The sequence below is a fragment of the Papaver somniferum genome, chromosome 1, assembly GCF_003573695.1.
Source record: "Papaver somniferum cultivar HN1 chromosome 1, ASM357369v1, whole genome shotgun sequence".
Taxonomy (NCBI): domain Eukaryota; kingdom Viridiplantae; phylum Streptophyta; class Magnoliopsida; order Ranunculales; family Papaveraceae; genus Papaver; species Papaver somniferum.
In genome coordinates, this window is record NC_039358.1 from 240,277,716 (window position 1) to 240,304,167 (window position 26,452).

General features: G+C 37.7%; 2 protein-coding genes across 2 annotated transcripts; both read right to left on the minus strand.

The window, feature by feature from the left end:
• Positions 1 to 14,123: 14,123 nt before the first annotated feature.
• Positions 14,124 to 14,903, minus strand: LOC113274259 (bidirectional sugar transporter SWEET5-like). Its single transcript, XM_026523701.1, has one exon. It carries the CDS (start codon positions 14,901 to 14,903, stop codon positions 14,124 to 14,126), a length of 780 nt encoding a protein of 259 aa, XP_026379486.1.
• A 286-nt stretch (positions 14,904 to 15,189) lies between these two features.
• On the minus strand, positions 15,190 to 19,479 carry LOC113321434 (WD repeat-containing protein WRAP73-like). The gene is made up of 6 exons (XM_026569346.1): positions 19,073 to 19,479; positions 17,172 to 17,660; positions 16,833 to 17,054; positions 16,658 to 16,730; positions 16,238 to 16,348; positions 15,190 to 16,011 (listed from the first exon to the last, which is right to left on the minus strand). Exons 1-6 carry the CDS (start codon positions 19,187 to 19,189, stop codon positions 15,593 to 15,595), a joined length of 1,431 nt encoding a protein of 476 aa, XP_026425131.1. The 5' UTR covers positions 19,190 to 19,479; the 3' UTR covers positions 15,190 to 15,592.
• Between the last annotated feature and the right edge of the window lie 6,973 nt (positions 19,480 to 26,452).

The following is a 26,452-nucleotide window of genomic DNA, read 5'->3' on the forward strand; positions in this document are numbered from 1 at the left end:
TTCACCCAGAGGACTAGTCAAATTCTGATGCCGACAATACAAAGCCATGCAGCGATGAGCAGAGTCCGATGCCAAAGCTCTGCTAAAGAAAACCTGCGACGATGATGTTTTTGGACCAATCAAAAGTGGCAATGCAACCGCATAGCCACCTCAAATCGTAAAGACGGAGAAGTAAGAAACCCACTACCTCTAGAAAGAGGAATAATAACTGGGTAATATTACTACCTTCGTTCCCCCACACAACCAATATAATACTCCTCAGATGATGTACCTTCGTTCCCCCACTCCAGCGATGGTGTACCTTCGTTTTCTCCGATCCAGCTTCGATCTCATTCCGATGATGCCAAGCTTCTGTAAACCCAGCTGCTTAATAATGGCACAGTCTTTCCACGCGGGGTAGCATTACTAGATACCACCGTTGTTGCTGCCATGATGCGGTTAATCGCACTCATTAATACTTGGGTTCTTTAGTGATCTAAAGCCCGAAGATGATCTAAAGCCCGAAGATGATGAGCCAAAGCCTTGCTACGATGCCAAAAGTCCGAAGAGTTCAAGCTGAAGATCAAAGCAACAGAGTTACACGAAAGTTCCAAGTATTAATACTTGGAACATTACCAATGAGATCCGATAATAGAGGCATATCTTCATGAATAAAGAGATCGAGATATGAAGATATCTCTTTCAGATTCATGAAGATATTCCTTACCAATGAGATGAAGACATCTCTTTCTCTCTCCGTTCCCTATCTCCGCTCACTCAGGGGCAGAGTCCAAATACCGTTGATGCTTCGTTCTCTTTAGCATGGAGTACGTAAAGAGCAATATCAAATAACCAGTAAAAGTAGTTCTGCCGATGATGTCAAAGACAAAGCCCTAGATACTCCTTGTTACTGTCAACTGATCTTGTCGCTACGAACGTAAAGCTGCTGCTGGCTGATCGTATAGACTTCTTCCAGTATATAGCATACATGGGGAAAATAGCTTATGAATATATCAGACGGGAATGCAATGCCTTGCAACGACCATAATGAGCGGTTGTCTGACGTCGACGATGGCATGAAGATACCAAGTCTGATGTCGATGAAGCTAAAAGAGTTTAGCCATGCCAAGTCTGATATCGATGACGATGAGTTAACCCACCTCTGATGTCGACGCGCGATAAAACCGGAAACTCAGTACTCCCAACAGTATTGGCTCCGGAGTTCTTATATTATACTCCTATTATTCAGCGACCGTTGTCTCCAGTGCTATCAGTTGGCAAGCTTCGCGAAAATATATCAAAAACACGAAGAGTACATTGTTTCTGGGTTAATACCATGCATTAAAACCGATGCAGCACCAAAAACGAAGATCTAATGCCCGAAGGCTGGAGTGCGATGACAATGAAGAGCCGAAGTCTTGCTACGAAGAGTTTTTTTTCATGATGTTAATTAGTATTCTTCTTTATTCATAATATTAATTTCAACGTGCTGTGGAAGACTATCACCAAGGAAAAACACGGAAAGATTTTTCTTCTTGGTATTCTAAGGACAGTTTTTGTGATCCTTAATGTCCGTCTTTGGGAGGACGGACGGGTGTTAAATGAACCACTTTGCCAACATTTTCCATCCTTGCGTGCTGTTGCACGCTCCAAAAATAAGCCGATAGATGATGCTTCCTCGCATACTTGCAACCGCTGCAAACAGAGAATTAAATTGGTTAAAAAGTGCTTACAACCGGTGCAGTTCAACCTGTTGTGTATATGCCATAATAGGCTATCTTCCAAAATGACTTGTTAAGACAAAGGAACGAAGGCTCTCCACACAGCGATGACTTGTTTACACGAAGCATTCGTGTTTACACGAAGCTTTAACGATGACTTGTTAAGATAACTTGTTAACACGAAGCATAGTTTACTCGAAGATATGACTTCACTTCACACAACGATGATATAACTTCGGTCACACACTACAGCGACGCATCTCCTATCTTCACCCCAAGATTGATGTAGATCCATCTTCTTTATAACCGACGACGATGCCGCGTAGCAAGATCGTGAGCTGTTAACCAATCGTATAACCAAATTTCAAACGGCGTTACACGAAGACACCAAGAACCAAACAATGTGTCAGCAAACTCAACAAAACCTACATGACTCGAAGCAGGGGCAAAATAATGGTACGACCATCGACGACACTGCCTACCCAAAGCTTTCCAAACAGTAGATAAAGCTTTGGTCCAAAATCCGATACTCGAGCAGGACGATCAATGTTCACGAAGCAATCTCACTGAACTTCATATCTTCATGAATGAAGAGATACCTTACAAAAGAGATATGAAGATATCTCTTTCGGATCTTCATGAATGAAGATATCTCTTTCATATTTTCATGAATAAAATTCCAGTCTTCCCATAAGGAACAACAACAAGGATGATCAACCAATGTTTACGAAGTACAATGGGCCAACTTGATACAATCCTGATACCGACGATATAACGCTCCACGAAGACCCGCTCATAGCAAAGTTCTGGCACAATGGACCAGACTCCAACGACGGTGATCCAACGTTCCAAGACGATGATGGTGAAGATGCCAAGTTGATGTCGACGATGGCATGGCGATGCCTAGTCTGCTGTCGACGACGGCATAAAGATGCCTAATCGATAATATATCTTCGGTCCTATAATTTAAACTAGAGTTCAAGCAATGATGTTATACGAAGACTCCCAAGTATCAATTTTGGCAGCATCAGAAATACAACGATAGTGCAAACCCGAGGGCTGCAACAGTATAAATCCAAGGGCGATGATCTAAGGCCCAAAGATGATGACCCAAAGTCTTGGTACGACGATACAAATCCCAGTGATGATGATCTCCCAAGGCTGTCACAAAATTCCTAATAACAATGCTGATCTCCAACAACGAAGGCTCTGTTGACGAAGGCTCCAACAACGAAGCTTCTGCTATTCATCGAAGACTCAGGTGAGGAAGGTCCAAACAACAAAGGCTTTGCTCCAGCAACGAAGGCCCTGTTGACGAGGACTCCAACAACGAAGGCTCTGTTGACGAAAGTCCCAACAACAAAGGCTTTGCTCCAACAACGAAGGCCCTGTTGACGAGGGCTCCAACAACGAAGGCTCTGTTGACGAAGGCTCCAACAACGAAGGCTCTGTTGACGAAGGCTCCAACAACGAAGCTTCTGCTATTCATCGAAGACTCAGGTGAGGAAGGTCCAAACAACAAAGGCTTTGCTCCAGCAACGAAGGCCCTGTTGACGAGGACTCCAACAACGAAGGCTCTGTTGACGAAAGTCCCAACAACAAAGGCTTTGCTCCAACAACGAAGGCCCTGTTGACGAGGGATCCAACAACGAAGGCTCTGTTGACGAAGGCTCCAACAACGAAGGTTCTGTTGACGAAGGCTCCAACAACGAAGGCTCTGTTGACAAAGGCTCCAACGAAGGTTCTGCTGTTCATAACTATGATCCAGAATATGATGGTCGAGCAGGACGGTCAATGTTTACGGAGCAATCTCCCTGAACTTCATATCTTCATGAATGAAGATATCCCTTAAAAAAGGGATATGATCTTCGTGAATGAAGATATCCCTTACCACAGAGATAGGAAGATATCTCTTTCGCATTCACAACGATGATCCAAAATGCGGTGGGGATGCTCCAAAGACATCAACGATGCATAACCCAATGGAGAGTGCAAAGCTTTGCAAGGACGATTCAAAGACGAAGGCGTCTGTACAATAAATGAGAAGTAGCGCATACATGATGCTTTCTGAAGACGACGATTATTGCTCCAGACACCGCACTAGTTAACTACTGAGAAGCATAAGAAGCTTGGCCAATATGGTGTCGGCCCCACTCCGAAAATATAGCTTCGGTGAAATTCCGATGATGCATGATGATGACAATACGATTCCCTACAAGCTCCTAAAGTGTCCTTGGGGTTTAATAATTTTAACCCAATCAATAAACAAAAGTCAATCTCGAGGTCTTTTTGGCGGTTTTCAAGTTGCTAATTGAAATTAAATAATTTCATAATGTTGGTATTACTAACGAGTATCTTGAAGCACAAGAAATAAAATAATTTATTGTCCTGGACCGATCCTAAAACGAGCGGGTAATACAATATGAGATTAAATATCTCACGTGGATACCAAGTAAACAAGCCTTCTACTGTAACCTCGAAACTTTTTTCACTCAAAGATGCCCGACGGCAATACACACAGAAGCATGTGCTGGTTGTTACAGATCTCCAGCAAATCATGATTTTTGGCAACTGCAATAGAGAAAAAGTGACAGCAACGGAGAAGTTAATAAATTCTTCATCGGGGCAATCATTTCAAAAGCACAGTTCAAGGGGCAGCTCAAATTCGACAGCCTAAGCATCCTACGTTAGAGCAGATACTTTTGCTTTCGCAAGCTTCAAGAACCACCTTCCGAAACCAAAAGGGGGCATACACACAACTAAAGAGTTTGCAAATATTCAGACTCCTTGCATCTTGTTTATATTAGTATACATTGTTATATGCATTTGATACATTTCAATTCGGAATAATGCATACATTTCCATAAATTGGATACGTTTTTGAATACTAATGCATATAATGGAGAACCGGGGAAAGCACCACCGGTCTCATATCTTCATACTGGGTAAAGCATTCACACGCAATCTCTCCGGACTCCCCCATAAGCGTCTATGAGTGTACGACCAGGGGGAAGGCTTCCATAAGAAAGAGATGCCCAACATGACATGCCTTTGGCAGCTCAGCGGAACGGGTGTTTGCAAAACATTCAGTTTTACACCACGTCTCCGGGAGATTTTCAACCCCCACCGTTCGGTAATCTCCTGGCCCGAGATTGGCCAACGGGGTGACAGGTTCAAACACTCATCTTACCTCAGCAACAATCGATTTACGATTCCCCACAATGCAGGGGCAAGATCAAACCATACAAATACTTAATAAATTTGTTACTGCTCATAAGATGAATTTACCTTATTTATTATAATACAAAAAACTGATACGAAATGTCGTCCACTTACATTTTTGTGCCAGATAAATTTGAGTAATCCTACGAGGTCCTGTGACCCCAAATAATATGGTGTTGTGAAGTAAAAGTTGTCGACGCTACGATGTATAGGTTGTTGCTGCTCAACCGGCCTTACAAAGCATGTTCAACTTGAAGCATGCAACGGACAAGCACCAAGCCGGGTATTGAAAATGTCAATGCCAAATACCAACAAAGAACAAGCCACGAAGAGTGCTTGTACCAGTACGATAAAAATGCAGAACCTTTCGACAAGGAGCGGCCGAAGGAAACAACAACCGAAGCATGAACGATTATGGTGAGAGGAATTTTTCTTAAGGATCGCTTATCATCGACCCTCAAGAAAAGGGGAAAATTGTAGATACCATAATCTGTATGGACACATGGAGGATGATTAGAAGCTGCAGCTGGACACAAGAATACAGCAGCACACACCATATCAACCCCAACACAGCTTCAATCCTAAGCTAAGGATAGAAGAGTAATTCTCCGGAAGATATTTTCCCTTTATAAACCAAAACGATTAGGTCTAGAGGGGGAGGCGGGGTCGGCAGAAGAGAGAGGAGGGTTCTGTTTCTATTTCTTTTCTCTTTTCTATTCTTGCTATGGATTACTCACAGAGAGATTGACGAAGCTCCTTCAATGTAACCAAACAATATTAATAAACACCTTAACTCTTTTTCACCTGTGGATGTAGACACTGTTAAGGATCGAGCAAGAGAGAGGAGAGCATAAACGCGGAAGCTTAAAAGACTACATTGATAATAATTTTGGTGTATTAATTTTTATGGCTTAATAACCTATTTATATTGTTCACAAACTTGACGACCACTCAAGGTACTTTCCTAACTAAGATCAAACTCTAAACATAGACACTTTCCTAATATAACTCTCACAACTTAATGTGCATATCTCCTAAATATAGACTCCTATATTATTTCCTAATACCCTCCCTCAAGATGGAGCATGTAGATCACGAATGCCCATCTTGGACAAAAGAAATTTTACTTCGGTTTTCTTCTTTCTTCTTCTTTTTTTTCAACGCTTTTGCGAAAAAAAAAATCTTCAGACCGTAGTTTAAGGACGTTTCGGTCCCCCTTCATAGTTTAAGGACATTACGGTCCCATTTTCGGAAGTTTAAGGACATTACGGTCCCATTTTCGTAGTTTTAGGACATCTCGGTCCTCTTCGGAAGTTTAAGGACGTTACAGTCCCATCTTTGTAGTTTTAGGACATTACGGTCCCATCTTCGTAGTTTTAGGACATTACGGTCCCATCTTCGTAGTTTTAGGACATTACGGTCCCCTTCGGAAGTTTTAGGACATTACGGTCCCAATCATAGTTTTTGGACATTACGGTCCTCTTCGTAGTTTAAGGACGTTTCGGTCCCCTTCGTAGTTTAAGGACGTTTCGGTCCTCTTCGGAAGTTTAGGGACATTACGGTCCTCTTCGTAGTTTAGGGACATTTCGGTCCTCTTCGACAACTCATAGGATTTCAGCCTATTATTGTTGTTCTTTTCTCATCACCTCTTGGTGATTGTTTTCTTCTCTCTTTTTTTTTTTTCTTTCTTCACAACATGAATGTTGTTTCTTCTTTTCTTGTTCCAGTCACGCTATTTTTGCGAAACCTTCACACTTCTTTGTTCTTCAAGATTCTCTCACAATCTTGTCGTCTTTACAAAGTCTGCCACACTTTGTAGGATCTCCAAGTTTCTACCACAAACTCTTCAACCACACTTCACTTCTTCCAACATGTTTAACAGCTTTCTGCAATACCTCTGACAGAACTGTCACACTTGCTTCTGTTACGCTTCTGTAACGATTCTTCTTTGTAACATCTCTTCTCTAACAATTCTGTAACTGTTACTGACTTTCAGTAACACCTCTGACAGAACTGTCACACTTGCTTCTGTTACGCTTCTGTAACGATTCTTCTTTGTAACATCTCTTCTCTAACAATTCTGTACTGTTACTGACTTTCAATAACACTTCCTCACAAACCCTAAACATCACGTACTGTGATTTTTTTTTTTTTTTTTTTTTTTAGAGCATCATCTAATTTTCTTGCTCCAAACTTCACCAATTACCACTGCATCATATTCTTCCCTGATTTTCTCGGTGGGGAAATCTCTGCTCAATCTTCTCATAATTCAATGGCAAAAGCTTTTTTTTTTTTTTTTTTACGGTAGGTAACCATAGCAGCAGCCATCGAACCCTACAGTTGCCATCAATGTTTCCTCTCGAACTCCAGCAGCAACTTAACCAATTTCTTTTCATCGTCCTTCACAGCCCAAACAACACAACGTCTTCTTCTTAACCACCGGCAGCATCATTAATTCTTCTCGGTTTCAAACTCCAAAACGAACCCAATCAATCACAATAGCTAACCCTAATTCTTTCCTTCTTCAATTGCCTATAGCATGGACGACATCAGTTTCTCCACCTTCACAGCCAATCAATCCAGATTTAACAACATCAGATGCTGCATTTTTTTTCCTTCTTTCTTAGCTTAAACACACAACAACTACAGAACCCATCTCTCGGCATCAGGATCACTCTTTTGTGCTGGTAATCAGAGTTATTAAGTAATTCAAATTCCCATATTAACCACCTATTTCCTTGTTTATCTCCACTTCTAAAAAAAACAAGTTCTGACTTTTTCTTTTTCTTTTTAAACACGATCACACCCCAACACACGCCTCCACCTAGTATTATCACCGAGCTACTTGTTTTACTGGTTTCTCGGCTCAAATAACCTGACCAAGACCACCGTAAACTTGTACCAAAAACTTACCTCTTGACCCTTGGTGAACAACTTCCAACACCATGCAAACGTACGTACTGTTCAACCCACATAGCCGCAGCAACACTTGAACCTTCTTAACAGCACGCGAACAAACCCACACGAACGGACTTTGATAGGCAACAAGTTTTGGATCAGCATCTACCGGCTACACCTTCTTCTTAGCTCACAATTATCATCAGAACTTTAAGCAGCCGTTTTTTTTTTTTTTTTTTTCTTCTTCTTAAACGTGGAACTCTATACCAAAACATCTAACTTCTCTTCCTCTCCTCTCTCCCTCTCACCTTGCTCTGATACCATGTTAAGGATCGAGCAAGAGAGAGGAGAGCATAAACGCGGAAGCTTAAAAGACTACATTGATAATAATTTTGGTGTATTAATTTTCATGGCTTAATAACCTATTTATATTGTTCACAAACTTGACGACCACTCAAGGTACTTTCCTAACTAAGATCAAACTCTAAACATAGACACTTTCCTAATATAACTCTCACAACTTAATGTGCATATCTCCTAAATATAGACTCCTATATTATTTCCTAATACACTCCGTTGTCGAACCACGTATATGCTTGTGTTGATTTCTATTTCATTTCATTGCACTTAATTTCGTTCATGATTTGAGTCTATATCTTGTTATAGACAGTACTTTATCATGTGTTTCAATTGGTTGTGCTACCAAATTAATGGTGTTTACAGGTTCTAAAGTATGTTTGGTACCTTTCGGTTGTATTTATTTATATATATGGGACACCGGAATTTCGAACCATGAACAATTCGCATGTGTATCGTTTTTATACATGTCTGTTTCAATGATTTAGTTTAATTATATGCTGGGGAATCGAGACACTTCATTTTCTTCTTCAAAGAAAAGAGGTATGTGCCTGTTTAAATGGTGTGAGTGGTATGCTTGGTGATCAGACTGAAAATATATAAGGTGTTGTTAGGGAAAAATTCAAGATAGAGATTTCAAGGCTCAAGCTGAGAAAGATAGAAAAAAAAGGATTACTATTTTTACCGAATATCTGCAAAGCATGTGATGAATTGCAAGTCCGTGTGTAAATTCAAGACCAAGGCCTAACAACTTATCAATATACCATAGCTTAGGGTGGCCTGGAGCGAAGTTCATTAGGAATATTTAGCTAATGCTTTGTTTGTAAATGCATGTAAGGTGAAGAAAACGGTGTGAGGTTATCATAATTAGCCAACTTACCATGTTACCATGAGTTTGGTGGCGTAAACCTTCCGGACAACCAATCTGATCCCGTGCAACGCACGGGCGCACAACTAGTCGGGTCTAAAAACAAACAAAACCTCTTAGCTAACTCGCAGATGGAGAGTAAGAAAATTAAACAAGCATATATGCTGATATTAGAGCTCAACTGATGTTGATACTCAGTTTTATGGTCGTAAAACGAACGTAAAAACTCATAACACATGCATGGATCATGTCTGCTCCATTTTTCTAAAAACATCAAAAAGAAAAAGGTCATCAAAAACATATATCTATTTTTTGGTTGAAAAATCAAAAAAACGTATCGAGTAATTTTCCTTTTTAATTCTTTAGTTAGATGCTGAATCACTGATACACCGTTATTATCATTTATATATAAGCAACCAGGTAACAAAAAATCGATTAATCCAACTGGTCAAATTTTTTAGTGTTCTAATAATAGGTTAATTCAAATGTTAGTGGTGAAAACCAATCCTACTGGATGCATAACTTTTATAGTCAATCTGATGTCTCGTCCCAAAAAAAATATACCATAAAAATACCTCAACTGTTTCTAGACTAGTAGACATTGTAGATGGAATAGGCCAGTGACTAAACTGCTGGGTTCGGTGGATTAAACTTATGAGCTTGGTGGGCTAAACTAGTAATTTTTAGTTGGAAAAAAAACGGTTCAATCCAAAACCCCACATAATAAAACAGTTTAGTCCAGACCTACTTGACTAGGTACAGTTTAATCCAAAAATTGTATAAAGACGCTGCTGACCTCCACACGTGTTTCATAAAGCACACGTGCAGCGAGTTGGGACGGTTTTGTAACTGACGTACTCAACCTGGGAATGACACGTCAGCAATTTTAAATAATATAAAAAATAATTAAAAATAATTTATCTGTTAAACCGCTCGTCCCAAATCGACAAACTTTATATATTTGGAAAGCATTTTCCGAGAGCTACAAAAAGAGTACCCATGTGACTATATAATTTTCATTTTTTTAAAATTTTAATTTACATTTGTGTGTACAATTATGTACACCGCTGTAAAGATCCAAAAAAATCCAAAATCCATGATAACCAGACTGCCACCCTAGTCCGCACTGACTGAGAAAAATATCAACCATGCCAAGCTCCAGTTGGATAACATCCATAATAGCCGGACTGCATTGAGGACGAAACAATGAACATAAGAAAATCGCAGCTTGAAAATAAAGTGATTATCCTTTCACCAACATCCACATAAGAAAACAAAGCAAAAAAAAAAACGATCAAAATAAAAACTTAGTTTATGGTCAGAGACACGATCCATGTGGGCATTGCTACACAAACTTAATATGGCTTCGAAATATCCCAGTACATTGATTCATTGCACTTTACTGAAAAGGAGATTACTAACACGCACAACAGATCAATCATACTCACACCCAGACCTACTTTTTCATGAGAAGCACATTGGTGCGTCAATGTATTCATCCATGTGAAACATTCCTAAAACCAATCCTTCATAGCCACAAACAAACCTACTTTTTCACTAAAAATATACTAGTGCACCAATGTATACACCCCTGCAAAACATGCATAAAATCGATAATTCATATTCACACTCGGGCACGCTTTTCCATGGGAATTATACAGGTGCAGCAATGTGTACACCCATGCAAAACATGTAGAAAAACAATCATTCATAACCTCACACAAACCTACTTTTACATGGGAATGATAGAGGTGCACCAATACGTACATCGCTTCAAAACATGCATAAAGATGATCATTCACAACCACACAAAAACCTATTTTTTCATGGGAATTACTTCCTACAGGTGCACCAATATGTACACCCTTATAAAACAAGGGAAACCTACTTTTTCATAAGATTTACACAGGTGCACCAATATGTACACCCCTGTAAAACATGCACAACACCAATTATTCATATTAACAATCAACAAGTGTACAACTATACACAAGTATACATACTACTATTACTCACCATTGTTCTCTTCCCTGACTTACCTATTGTTTTTTTACTTGAGTAATAATGATGAGCTTAAATCATTTCAATATTTGAAGAGAGAAATTTAATGTAAAAAGGAGACAAGGTTGTGAAATTTACCGGAGAGACACAACACAGATGAAACATGTAACCAGAAATGAAGGACAATAGGTAATGAAGATATGATCCCTTTTTACTTGCATCACACGGTTATATGACAATATTATGCGGGGTATATATATTTGGAACCATAATTCTGCTAGATGCGTCATTTGATAACCTCAGATAAAAATATATGCTCAAGAAAATGGATTGACACGATGAACTACATCTAATCCATCATCTCAGTTCCTACAATAGGATTATTTTTAGGATGAAAATGGCAGTGAAATCCACCTGCACTCATCTTGTTAAAGGTGCATCAATATGTACACTTGTATTACAGGTGCACCAATTTGTACACTTGTTTTACATGTTTACAATTATGTACATATTATCAATCAACAAGTGTAAAACAATGTACGCATTAACAACAGGTGTATAATTATGTACACATTAAGAATCAATATGAAATTACCAAAGTCTCACTGGAAGCCCTATGTACAGTGTCCTTCAGTAAACTATGAACCTGTGATCATAACACAATGTGTAAAATGAAAGATGAATTCCAAAGATACGATCTTATCACACAGTAAAGCACAGCAAAAAAGAGATAATCAGCCACTTGTAAACAAACAAATACTTCTCTATGTTTGTCAGTTAGGGTGGGGAGATCGATATGGATTTGAGAGACGTGCAAAGTGAACAATGATCCAGATAGTACTGAAGCATGCTTCACTATGTACATAAAGATGCGTATACTTAACAAGTGGTTTTACTTGGTGTGATTTATATGTTGATATGGCATAACAATGGAACCTCTTTAGATCTCATAAATAATAGTAATGACACTAAAATGAATTACGCATGCACGCCAAATGGTTATCTATCACTTGCAGTTCTATCTAGAGGGAAGTAAATTTTTGTTCTATTGAAATAATATGGTTAGTCATTAACCTTAATTCTCTTGAGTTGATTGTTCCTAGCCTTTTCTCCCTCCCAGCTCCTTCTTAGTGTTGCCAGTTCCGATTACACGTACAAATTGTTATGATCCAAACAGTAGCTAAATCCAGGGAGAAAATTGGTACGTATAAAGCAACAAAAACAAAAGGTATGAATCCACTAGATTCATACAAAAATAATACGAACAGTTGAAAATACGGAAGGAAAAGGGAAATGCGGACATTTGTCTTACTTTCTCCACCAAATCGAACTCAACTATTATCTACTGAAACTAAATTTAAGTTTTAATGTCAATCAACCTCAACTATTTCTTAGCCACAAAAATGCAAAGAAGTTCAGAATAATAAACAATATGATTGGATTATGAATGTACATACCTAACTTCAGTAACAATAGTCTCAGTTATAGCTTTCTTATTGCATTTCCTTTTCCCACGAGTAAACTTCAACGATTTATACAGTCTCCTCAATCATGTTGTACCGTATCTCCTGCATCCAACAAAACACCAACCAACTAAATTCCACCAACTTAAAAGTCAAATGTTAATCTAATCTCACAATCACAAACTTCATTAGACAATAAAAAACATATTAACCAATCCAAAGTTAGATTCCAAATAGGTAGATCTATAAGATCTCATAATCCAAGATAAACACGAAAATGAATCATATATTCATACAATTGTTCAATACCTCATATTTTACAAAGAAAAATTAACAAAATAAATTGAAATCTAAAAAGAATTTAATCGACAAATCCATTCTACGAACACATCCATAAATAATCAAAAAAAGAAAACACAAGAAAATTGGGAATTATCGTGCCAACATCGCATTGATGTTAATGGAAATCAAATTCTTCAGAGAGTCATTTCAAGTCGTTTTTCAACTTCAACAACACGCATCTCCGCCCGTTCATCAACTTCATTGCCAAACTCCATGAAAGACTCTTGATCATGATCAATGTCTTTCCAATTTTGAACATTGAGAAAGAAGATTTTCACATTCAAGAGCCAATTTCTGATTCGCCTCTCTTCACAGCGCTTCACACCGAGACATTGAAAGTATAAGCACAAAGATTTTAAGATCCGGAAACATAAACGGGGTATTTCTGGTAAAATGAAAAAATCCGATTTTCTGGATCGAGAGAAGTTTGGACTAACTCGTCCATATTTGGACTAAACTGTTGTGGGCGGGGATTATTTGGACTAGAGAGTACTAGGCCTGAGATGAGTGGACTAAAGCGTCCAAAGCCCAGTAACTTTGGGACTAAACGTCAATTTCTACTTTTTATTTTGGACAAGAAAAAGACTATGTTGGTGAAGTTTGTGAGGAAGAGGGGTGCTGCGGCGGACGGACATCCTGGTTTAGTCAACATTTGACTCCGCCCTGCTAATCTTAGTTGTATAAGTTGTTGGATAAATATCATTAACTGTTCTAGAAAATGTTGTGACAAGCTTGGATAGTGTAAGATCTTACATAATTATCAGAAAAAATTGGAAATAGCAAATATCACAATTTTTTATATTCAATCTTAAATTAAAATATTTTACAACCAGCATGGTATCTCGGGTGTTATTTTTCCGTAGCCAAAAACCGGAGGAAAACACCTAAAATTTTTGAGCTACGTACTATTTTTCACTATGTGAAGGAAGGGTTTTCATACCAATATATATAGTTCATGCGATTTATGAAAAAAAAATGACTACGAGTATGATATCTAAAAGTTTATCGAATCTGGAAAGATAATAGGACATATAGAAAATAAAACAAATAAACTCTAGTAATGTACTTTGGTTTAACAAAATAAAATAAATGCATTTATTAATATAAATTTGCAGGATGATCAAAACAGAATCCAACAGATAGAATTGTACATGAATCAAAAAGCAATAAAATCAATAACCTACTAGTAGAAAAAACAATGTAAATCCTAAATAAATAAAAAATACTAATTAATCAACCCTAAAGATAAATAAACAAAGTGATGACGCAGATTTAGACCATATCCGTGAGCTCTACTTTGCCACCTCCACCAGCCTTCTCATCGACAGTCTTGTTATTCATCTTGGATTTCAGGAACTTCCACCAGTTTGGCAAGTTTGGCCAGGAAATGTAATCTTTTGGTTGTGGGTACTTGAAAAAGTAGTACCCGATAACAATAATCTGAATTAGTCCCAAAACCAAACCAATACCATTGCTCGTAAGAATATATTTATCAAAACCTAGCAACGAATATGCTAACCAGCAGAGACCATTGAGAAAACAGGCTAACGAAAGCCAGAACGGCATGTACTCTAGACTCTTTGTCTTATAAACCTGGCGCATCGCCAAACATGGAATAGCATACATGCCGATGTTGACGGCGACACATAACCATCCAATTACCACACCTCTCCATGACTGTGGATTCGGGATCAAAGAGCACAAAAGCACCACCGCGACCAAAAAAACAATCTCAGCCAGACTCCAAATACATGGGCGCTTTCTTTGTTTGTTATCGGCATAGAAGAAATAGATGGCGACATAAATCAACTCGATCACAAGACCACCCCCATTGATCGTTATAACTAAAAGACTGTTGGGAGTTACGAAACCATAAAAAACCCATAAAGCACAGTTGAGGACGGTTACTATATAAGGGTAAGGAGAGAAATCCTCAACAGCACCTTTCTTATAAATACTGAAAAAGGTTGGTAAAGGAGAAAGAAACAGAAAGAACGAAATTACATTACCGACAATTCCAACAATTCTACGAGCTGCAGCTGCGCTAATCATCTTGAACGGCTAACTAGTAAATCAACTAAAAAAGAGCAGAGAAACTATGAAGAATTGGAGAAGAAGTTCACGAAGAAAGGTGTAAGTTGCAATCATATATCTATATATATATATATATAGATAGATATAGATTATCGGGGAAGTTATCCGAATCCAATTCTAAAACGGATATTTTAGAAAACTTCATAATGATAAAATTATATTCTTGCCATTTCACCGAAATTTGCCCTGGATACAGTTCAACTTGTAATTAAAGTCTGATTTACCAATTCTATTAAAAGGAAACTTCATAATAATAAAAGGAAACTTCATAATAATAATAAAAGGAATTATGATTTCGGATTACGAAACTCCTAAAAGGATATTTTGGTCCGACAGAAAACACAAAACTTGACTCACCATAGAATCGACCTAGTTAAAGAGTTAACTCGACGATTTTAGCTCTCCCTTTTAATGGCCTAAAAAGGAAGCCAATGACACAAGGTAATTTCTAAGGCTCTTAGACCGAATAAAGTACATAACAACTTTCAGTCACAGAAGCAGATCATAGTCTGGCCCTGAATTTGCCTCAGGTAATCTCATTGTATAGATTTTGAGGGAGTGCAACAGCAAGCAGTTGAAGGTACAAGTACCTCGTCAAAGGAAAACTTGTTCTGTTCTCCTACATAGCTAAAGAGGACAAAACAAGCTCAGTCAATGTCTGAGCTATCATCATCATAATCATCTTCATCTTCATCTTCATCATCTTCTTCTTCTTCGCCAGAATCTGGTACTAGGGGAGGGACAGCAGCACAACAAAATGAGTCTTTATCTTTGAGAAGAACACAACTTCCATCCAAATTCCATTTTAGATCAGTAATTGTAAACTGGGGCAATGGAATACTGACGCAATAAGCACCCGTTGGTGTCCACATGTACAAGTGGGAGCTACCAGTACACAAAATTACACGTGGACATGTAGGATCCCATGCCGCTGCGCGTATTGCTTCCTTCTGCACCAGTATCGCTGCAAGCTCCAGGCGCCTCATATCCCATATCCATAGAACAGTAGGCATGCTGTCATTACGAGTGAAGAGATATTGGCTGTCACTGCTCCATGACAACAGACCTGTGAACAGTTGGAATCATTATACACCGTCTACATGCATTTAGAGCAGCGTGGTTAAGTTCTATTTGACACCTAATGATGGTATTGGTTATATACTATACCAAGGGCACATACTTCCAGAGTTATGATTAGATTTGTAGATTGGGAGACAGAATAAAGAAGAGCTCAATATATGTTTACTTTATTATTCTTAGCTAACAAGAGGGAGGATATATAGTTTGCTTACCAACGCCCTGTTTTGGGTTTGGTTTGTCTACAAGAGGCTTTAACGAAGGCAAGCTAATAGGTAGTTCCATAATTTTGTATCTCACTGTAACAGGTGCCTCTGGATGATTATCTGAAACAGGACAACAAAAGGGAGTTAAGCGGAAAAAAGTTTGGACACTACCCAGGCATTATCATGACAATATCCATAAAAGAATGGCCTATGTAAAAAAGTACTGTATTAATGGAAGCATGGGCGACTTATATCACAATCAAAATGTGCTGAAATAGCAAAACCCGGCTGGGAAATTGAATTATGCAGCTACAGATGACTCGTACTAAGAGCCTGTAGATTTTAGTTAAAGCAATTTAGGCAGAAGTAGTAAACCTTCTCTAAATTTAGGTCCAAATAAAAACAGAGTGAAATGCCAAGGATATTCACCAGAATTCCCACGAATGAAATCATCGCTCAGACGTAATCCTGACATATCAAGCTGTAAAACTTCGTCAATCTCCTGTTACATTGAGACCCAAGCAAAAAATGTCATGTAAATGTTAATTGCGATACACATGCTAATAGGCAAGACTGTAAGAGTAATGGTTAAAACAATACTAACCTTAAACACGGTAGCAGCGCAAGGACCACGAACAGTGGATAGGTGTATGAATTCTGCAAAGTTTTTCCATGTTAAGTGATTCAGAACCCGCAACATCTGGTCATAGCTACCGACTGCTAGAAACTGACCACAAGGAGACCACACAATACTTTTCACACCCAATCCACTTTCATATGCTTGGAACTTAAATAGACACCTCCCATCTGGAGAATATACTAAAACCTGTATCAAGACAAGTCCATCTCAGTTTATTATTTGCAGGATTAGCTGGAGCCATCAATGTGGTCCGCATTGTTAAAATTAACGCAGAGAACAATGAATAAAACTAACAGTAAGTACCTTATATTCAAGAAAAGAATCCCAAACCACAATCGCACTATCATCAGGAGACCATTCGACATCCGCTAAGTCTAATGTGTCAACAGGAAAATCATCCATTATCTCCCATGTGTGACAAGACAGAAGGCTAATATAGTCTTTACAATCACGTCTTGTGCAGATTACAGCAAACTTCCCGTCCTTGGTAAATGAAACACCTTTAGAAGCATGCTTTGGCCATTGCACATGAACACAAGCTGTGTTTAACAGAGACCACACTGTTAGTCGCAACTGGAAGTCTGATGTGGTAAGAATGTGGCGACTATCAGGGCTCCATCTAGCATATGCGATCCCAGCTTGACCTTCATCTATCTTGCATGTCCACTCAGGCTGGGACAATGACCAGGCCTGGATCATTGGTCGCTTGTAAAGACCACATAATATGTACTCAGAATCGCGGGCCCATTCAATATAGCTTATCTTATCTAAGCAAGAAAACAGTTGCACAACCTGCAAAAGAAGAAAGACGTTAATACCCGCAACCATAACCAATGAATTTCGCATGTCAATGATACAAAGAGGTGGAATTGGTAGTTCATTTTACAACAAACATAAGCAAAAATTAAACACTCTTTGTCCTATAAACTGAATTATGTGAAGAGCAATCGCGTATTTACATAGTATCAGTTATAAGTGACATCATTCAAATCCTGGCAAATTGAAGTGAATAATTTCAATCATGTTAACATTCTGAAAGATTACAACAAACTAATTTAAAAATCCATTTACTATCACAGAGATCAGGAATTTCAGAATCACATTAAATAGCTCCTCATCCGAGACAACAACTTCAACTGAGTTCTCACAAAAGGGCTCTTGTTTGCCATTACTAGTACATCTGAAGTAACATAGTACATCTGAAATTGACCTCTAACTCAGTCTCACACCAATTCTTTAGTGTACCAGCTTTTAAAGCTAGGCAATTTGTATCCAAATCACATGGGACTATTTTACGGTTCAAGATGGCGAAAGAGGGGAGAACTACCTTAAGCACGTCCTGAAGTTAAATCATTGTACTCTAAAACATTAAAAAAAAACATTGCGTGCAGAAAAGAGTTCAAATTTTAACTCAGACTGGGTAGTTGTAACTCATACTCAAACAGTACCAGCTTTGAAAGCAGGATTCTCTATATATACATTATGTTGATGCATATCAAGGGAATACTATGGATTCCAATTAACCCAAATGAGAAGAAAATACTATCATCAGCATGACCTAGAGTGAAACGAAAGTCTTTAAGAAATCCACACAAGTGAATGTCAGTCATCCAAATCCCAGTAATTCTCTGCCCCCAACCCAAATCCAGTTGGTTCGAGCCGTGCCAAGGATGGGTTTACTTTACACTCTATACTGCTACTAGCTCAAACTAGCATTTCAATTTTCACCTAATATCTCTAAATTTCAATGGTGGTGGTGGGTGGTGGCGATGGGTGATAGTTGGACCTGCCTGGATCACCACCATCACCCATTAACACTCTACGCCGCCACCACCACCACCACCAATACCCACCACCAACAACATCAAACTTGTGGGTAAACTGAGGTGTTACTTTTATGACTATGGGGGAATGTTTCTTTTTTAACACCTACTAGCCCTAAATTTTAACGGTGGTGGTGGTGATGGTTGATAATCGGGCCTGCATTGACCGCCATCACCACCATGACCACTCATCAGCAACAACACCCATCAACACCACCAGCATTACCACTTACCCATTACTAATCTGGGTTTATCCGACATTGTGAGAAACCAATTTAGGGGAAAAATCTAAAATCCATTGAATATTCCACGAAATTGAAATTTATTTGGAAATGAAACCTAATTTCAAGAAAAAAAAATTTGAATAAAATGAATGATTACCTTAAGGGAGAAAGAATCCCTGATAACAAGTCGATAATCAACAGCAACAGCAAGATAACGAGAATTTGGTGAGAAACAACACGGACCTGTTTGTTTATACGACTCGGTAAACTCCATAACCCTAGATTTCTTCTCTTTAGAGGGGAAATCAGAAGAAAAAAATGAAATTCAGTGAGTTCTCTGCTACACTCGTTCTACTCACCTACATTTGTTGAAACCCTAGAAGATTTAGGGGTCAATTTGTTGAAAATCGAGAATCTAGAGTGAAATTCATAATTTAGGGAAAGAGAAAGGGATCGATCTGCGCGCCAAATGGTATTGAAATTCAGTCGAAAACTCAAGACTTGACACAAGAAAATAAAGTGAAGGGTGTTTACGGTAAATGAAATTCACTCGGTGGATTTCAAAACTCAGCCCTTGAACTCCCCTTGAAAGGTGCAAGGATAATACGGAGCCTAGTTAGCAATTCGGGATTCGTCAAACGTACGGAACGACAAACGTACGAGTATTATACGGTTTGGTAAAATCCATATTCGGTCCAAAATTCGGTCAACGGAACGTGATTTGTCATTAATTCGGAACGGCATACGTACGTGTATAATTCGATTTATAAATGTGAGTTCGGCTCTGAAAATTCGGTATCTATATATAACAAATAATTTGTATTTATAAGGTCATAGACCAATTTTTATGCATATGTGTGAGTTATTTAAGGAAAAAATAAACTCAATATGATGATATTAATAATATATACAACATTAGTTATCCAAGAGGACGTCGTATGGTGGTTTAGATGCTTGGTTAGTGAGTTTGAGATCTCTCTCACCTTTACCTTCAAATCTCTTCAGTCGTTTTGGTTTCATAAAAATTACAACACGTCTAATATTCGGTCGTGTATGTTCGGGAGGCAGTAAAGCCCAAAAAATGGAGTCTTTGAAAAGTAAAAGCTAAAGAATTTATGGCGAATTAAGCGGACGTATCATTCGGGATACGTAAAATTCGTGAACGATTCGCGAATAATCCGGGAATGCCACATAATACACGACTTGGGTTCGGAGTTGCAAATGTACACGAATAAGACGGTAAAATTCGTGATACGGAAAAATTCGCGAATGATTCGTGAATCATTCGCGAACTTACTAACTAGGATACGGAGTAGTACGGGTAGATTGTGTTAAGTAATACCAAATTTTTTTTAATCTTTTTTTGGAAAAAGAGGCAAGGCTCAAATATATTGACCACGAGCTGATTCCACATCAGAAGTGTTTACGTGACCGGCACGGTCTCAGTCTGTTACAACAAATTAAAAAGAAAAATAACAGACAGTAAGAACAATTGTACCTGTTTACGTCATAGTCCCGATCCCAAATATGAAAATTGATTCCTACCATTCCTAACCAGTTCCAAAGTATAAAAAGTAAAATAATAAGTTTAAATGGTCTTGGTTGGAGTAAGATTAAGTCATCCAAACCATATATCACCTCTACAAACTGTATAGATGTAAGGATCCAAAGATCCAACCATTTCTCAGGGCTTTTTTCAAAATCACAGTAACACAAGTGACAAAGGTATAATAGAATTCATAGATCCATCCTTTTGTAAGTGATCTTTTTCACAGGCAGTAACACAAGTAATAGGTATAGTGAGTAATTGTTTTGCTGAATCGGTCTGGAACGGTTAAGATTTTCTTCGAAATCAGTCTTGGTGTCTTTGGTGTCTTAGTAATTTTTCGTGTCTGAGTCTTTGGAATTGTTGTTGTTGTTGAAGGAGGGATAACTGGAACCTGAGTCATAGAGCCTGAAGATGCTGCTGAAGAGACTTTGTTGTTAAAATAAGTCCATACCGTATAAACGGTCAATTTAAACTATGACTATTGATCTCGGCCATTAAGAATTTTGGTCTTGTTATTATTTTTTTCTCTTGAAATGATATTGGCTATGGTTGAATGATGTTTATCTTTTGTTCAATTTGTAGTACCAACTCGATTCAAATATATTTATTTGGGTTTTAAAAGTACTTGAGCACCATTATTGTGTATTTGATATTTTCCGCCCAAATTTGAATGTTCTGTGGGATGTAATCCGCTTGCTCGACTATTAAAGAGTCGGTAGTTTTAAAAGATACGTTCAAATAAAATCACATGTATTCCAATTTTTTGTGGAAGAACTCACAAAAGATTATATGAGTTGGAAATTTTCCATTTATTTACTTCATCCATGATACAAACGAACCAGTATATGTTGAAGTATGGTAACAAGAGAACTATCTATAGTAATATATCAACCTAAAGTAAGTGGTTGACATGTGTTGTGAGATTCTCTTGTCCTGTTGAGATAAAGAAATTTCTCAAATTAAGCTAAATGTAGAAAAATTGGAAATGGAAAGAACCCCGAAGTAATGAGGGTTAGACGTACTGACTCATATAAAGCATGTGAAAAGGGACACATATATCATGAGACAAAGATGTACGTTTGTCTATGGTAGTAATAACACCAATACACAAGTATCAACCGAGTATGGGATCAGCTAAAATGTAATACTAGCTCTCATCATAAATGAAAGAATTGGAAATACACCTGGTCACAGATGTTGGTATATATGATGTAATGTATGTACCATAATAGCAACCAATTTTCACATCAACTTTAATGGCAACAAGAACTTTGCCGGGCCAATTGACTATCTTATTCAGTTGAACTAGATCCAATATCTACACCAATGGAATGAAAACACGAGACATAAATTCTCTAAAGTACTTGAGATATATTGGGTGAAAGGTAATATATATTCAATCTAAAGTACTTGAGTTGAATCCCATTTTTATTACGTAACAAGGTCACGCCACTTATTACGACTCTCAAGACCCAAATGTCTAACTCATAGTTATTTTTCTTCCACTAGCTTAAGGAACTTAAACTAATTGTTGAACTATTTCCTTATAATGTGACTACGAGGATTGGATCATTGAGCGCAACACTGCTCAAAATTTTGTTTTCAAGATAAAACAAAGACGTCACAAAATCTCTATATGTACCGAGAGATAATCACACCTTGTTAAATTCCAAAGAAACCCATGCAAATGGATATCATGTGAAACCTGACTGTAATGATAATGTAATTGATTGCATCTTTTATAGTCACTAATGTATTTGGAAAAAAACATACTTTAGAGAGACTAATGATTCAATTTAGTGAAATATAAATCACTATATTATTAATTTGGAATATTTAATCCATATTGACTCCGACGACGAAATGTTGGAAATTGACTCATACAGACTTTGACATAACCATAAATGCACTTTGGTTGTGACATGATGTTTCGTTTTGAAAGGACTCATACGTACATCGTTGTGTTTGAGTGGACGAGACAACGGGAAAAAGATTGACAGAATGCGAAGTAACGGCATATCTCTCAATAAGTGTTTTCTAAAGTACTAGATGCACAACCCCCTCCTCCCTCCCATTATGCTTTTAAGTAAGAGAGCATATCACTCATTTTATAAAGTCTTCAGTAAAACAGGATCGAGATCATCCTAAGATGCAAATGGTAAAAAATTCCATATTACAAAGAACACAAAGTGAAATTTAGAAAAATATTCATGAAGAATGCGGACCATTAAAGTGACTTATGGCTCTGGTGAATGTTTTAACATTTTGGACTAGTTATAGTTCCCAAGAAATTTGCGTTTAAAAACTCCTAGCATATATTACACAATACAAATTGCAAAGGCTCACCACCCTTATTAATGCTAGAGAATTTACATCAAAGGGACTTGATGAATATTGCATGTTTAATAGGATCAATATAGAGCATCTTATCCCAATGGTTTCGCAGAGGCTACCATCAAAGGTTATATATGGTGCCTAAGGAATAGGTTATGTGTACCAACTTATATTTTATTGCTTTGGGGATATGAAATATTACACGCATCTTACTTAATTCCTTTTTAGAATCCAATATTAGTCAACCTTTTCTGCATACCCGTTGGTAACTGGATTTAATCCTGACATTCATGTTCTTACGCATTTTTGGTTGCACTAAAACTGTTAAGTAGTTATGTTGGAAATGAGTTCCCAACAATTATCCGCGTTTTAAAACTTTTGGAAGGAGATCTCTTACCACTAGATTTGCGGGTTATCACTTTAATGAGACAGCCTTCCCGTCGTTAGGGGGAGATAAGAAAAAGTATTTTCTAAGGGAACGACAGGAATTATCGTGGTGTGTTCCCACTGTGTCTCATATTGATTCTTGTACTCCACAAATGTAAATGCGAAGTGATAAAGAATATTCGATTTTCAAAATGTACACTGATGTTGCTAAAGTGATGAGATCACACATACCAGCTGCAAACCTACCTGCAAAGTTACAAATCCTCAATACGGGATATACACCATAGACTAAGGTGTTGCAACTACACTCAGTGGAAGTGTGGTTGAGGCCGTGGCTCCATAAAGGAAGTTGGAAAGACCACTTGGTTCGATCAATCCTCACCTAGAAAGGAAGTAGGTGAGTAAGGCACAACTTATTTATATCATCAGAAATCATCTCATAAGATTTTCTCTGAATATGTCCATGAATCAAACTGGAGGACGCTCCGAAGTTTTAAATGATTCTAGAGAACAATGAAATCCTGACGGATTATGAGAATGCATATATGAGTCAATGAAAGGATCATGCGTGCACAACGATGATATAATCCATAAGTAGTTGCTCCGGAAGTAGAGCACAATGCGATCGAACCATGATTTATTTTGATTAATTTCAAATAAATAGCATATTTGTCCTACGCAATCCAGGTAGAACTTATTCTTTGACAAATATACGGGTATTTGGTGTGGTAGTGCTAACGAACCTAGTGTAAAGCCTGTGGGACATATGTGTTTATTTGTCACAAAGTGTAGTGAGAAGAATGAGGTCTTAAAGTATAAAGAATCACCTTGTGGCGCGAGGTTTCTCACAAACCCCTGGATCACTTACTTTTTTGAACATCATAATGTTCAGTTAATTAGTCTGCTTGGCCGTTTCAAAAGAACTTGACACATAGTAGATGCGGTTATAACTCTGGAGATTTAGGATCAAAGATATTTGCAAAAGTGCATGATGGACTTTTGCTTCCCAATTCGAATGACTATAAACGACGGAGTATGTTTCCAGTTACACTGGAACACTCGCTTATTGATTTAAACAATCAGGCGGATGTGGTATACCCGTCTAAGTGACTATTTGATTGGGAATGAATAAAAAAATAAGATTTTGTTTCATGCGTATTAAATAAATTCCTGATTCATAACTATAGCTATCTATGTCGACGGTATGGACATGATAAGTACTCTTAATGGAATAAGAGATCTTACAAGCTATTTAAAACATGAATTTGAGATGAAAACCCTGGAAAATCTCGATCTTATCTATGTTCTAAACTAGAAGACCGAGCTTGTGGTATATTATTCCACCAGTTTGCATATGTCCATTCTCAGGAAATTTAACAAGTACGTGCATGCTGCTAGCACTCCCATGATTAGTCGAGTTTCAAATGTATATAAATGATCAATTCGTCTAAAGGAAGATGACGAAGTTGGGTCGGGAGATGAACTTTCCTTATCTAAGTATAATAGACGCATTATTGTACTTAGCATAATGTACTCGACCAAATGTTACATCCTCAATGAACTTGTTAGCTAGATATATCTCAGCGCCTACGCAACGTCATTGGAATGGTATAGTGAATGTAATCATGTGCTTAAAAGTAACCATTGACATAAACTTGTTTTATCCCTGCAAAAACATAAAAGGAATGCTAATGAAAGTGTAATCCAAAAGTTGTTGATTATGAAGGAACAATAATCTCTTCTCCAACTAAAGTAATCAGGGGGAGATATGGTAGACTATTTTCTAAGTCATTACCGATATTCAGTTTCGAAAAATACGTGACTAAAGGAACTGTCTGGAACAACTCTGAAAGTAATCAGGGGGATATGCCGATATCAGGGGGAGGATCCAAGGATATGATGTCGACATATTTTACTTCGAAATTTAAGCTGTGTTGTACTCTTTTCCCTTCGATCGAGAATAGTTTTTTTCCAAAGGGTTTTGTTATTCGACAAGGTTTTTAGCGAGACAACACTAAAGACATCAAGTAGAACGTTGTAGACATAAAGATCGCGTTGATATTATTGAAAATATCTGAATCAAAGAAATGAAACACGATAGTCCGTTAAGCAATGTAACTTCCAGAATCAACAACATGGTCCTATAAACATTCAAGTCACCAAAGTTAAGTGTGATAAACTCCTTTTGACTGCATTAGACTAATGAAATTTTTCTGACATCAGGGGGAGCATCTAATGGTGTGGAACTATTTTCCTTCACTGAGGTTGCTTTTTCCCACATGGTTTTGTTACTCGGCAAGGTTTTTAATGAGACAACAACAAACACCAGGAATGTAATTTTCCATTTAATGCTATTGTCTTTCCCATGGGGATTTTCTACCTTAGGAGTTGTGAAGCAACTAATCAACTTCAACGAAGAAAAGTGACTTTCTGTCATGTTGTACTATTTCCCCTTCGCCAAGGTTTTGTCCCACTGGGTTTTTCCTTGTCAAAGTTTTAATGAGGCAACATATTCGAGTCCAACTATGTTCAAAGTTTGCTTAATATTGTACTCTTTTTCTTTAGTTCAGGTTTCGTCCCTCTGGGTTTCCCTGGCGAAGTTTTAACGAGGCAATTAACTTAGACTCGTCGATCTTTGAAGATTGTATTACATGTGATGAACTACATGTAAAGTACCAGACAACATGTGAAGTACTACATGTGAAGTTTTGTACCAAGGTTTTATCCCACTGGGTTTTTCCTTGTCAAAGTTTTAGTAAGACAATTGATCTCGGCACAAGTCATCAAGGAGAGAACGACATTTGAAGAACTACATTTAAAGCACTATATGTGAAGCACTATGTATAAAGTTTTGTTATTGAACCGCACAAGGGGAGTGTTATACAATGTAGTTAATATCGGATATCGGTTTATCTCGGCCAGGACCGATACACTGGTACGACTTTTTATCAGGGATATTATCGTTCAAATATCGGTTCCAAATTTAGAGACTATAATTTTATAGCTACCATCAATTTTATCAAAAAACACAAGAGTAACTTCAATAACTTTAAAGTTTACTACCTAAAATGATAAATAAACAAGTTTTAACTAGAAACAGGAGAGTAACTTCAACAACTTAAAAATTTACTGCCTAAAATGGCAATTAAACAAGTTAAAAGTTCAAACCAAAACAGGAGAGTAACTTCAACAATTTTAATGTTTACTACCTAAAATGGTAATTAAACAAGGATATTACAGTCTTATTCAAAATCATACGAGCCACTA

What these genes read in the sequence shown, in the direction of transcription:
- LOC113274259 (XM_026523701.1), bottom strand. Translation starts at nt 14,903, where the DNA reads ATGATTAGCGCAGCTGCAGCTCGTAGAATTGTTGGAATTGTCGGTAAT.
- LOC113321434 (XM_026569346.1), bottom strand. Translation starts at nt 19,189, where the DNA reads ATGGAGTTTACCGAGTCGTATAAACAAACAGGTCCGTGTTGTTTCTCA. An exon ending in ATTCTTTTCTTGAATATAAG is followed by an intron (nt 17,055 to 17,171) that starts GTACTTACTGTT and finishes GTCTTGATACAG; the next exon opens with GTTTTAGTATATTCTCCAGA. An exon ending in TTTCATTCGTGGGAATTCTG is followed by an intron (nt 16,349 to 16,657) that starts GTGAATATCCTT and finishes GTCCTGTTTCAG; the next exon opens with ATAATCATCCAGAGGCACCT.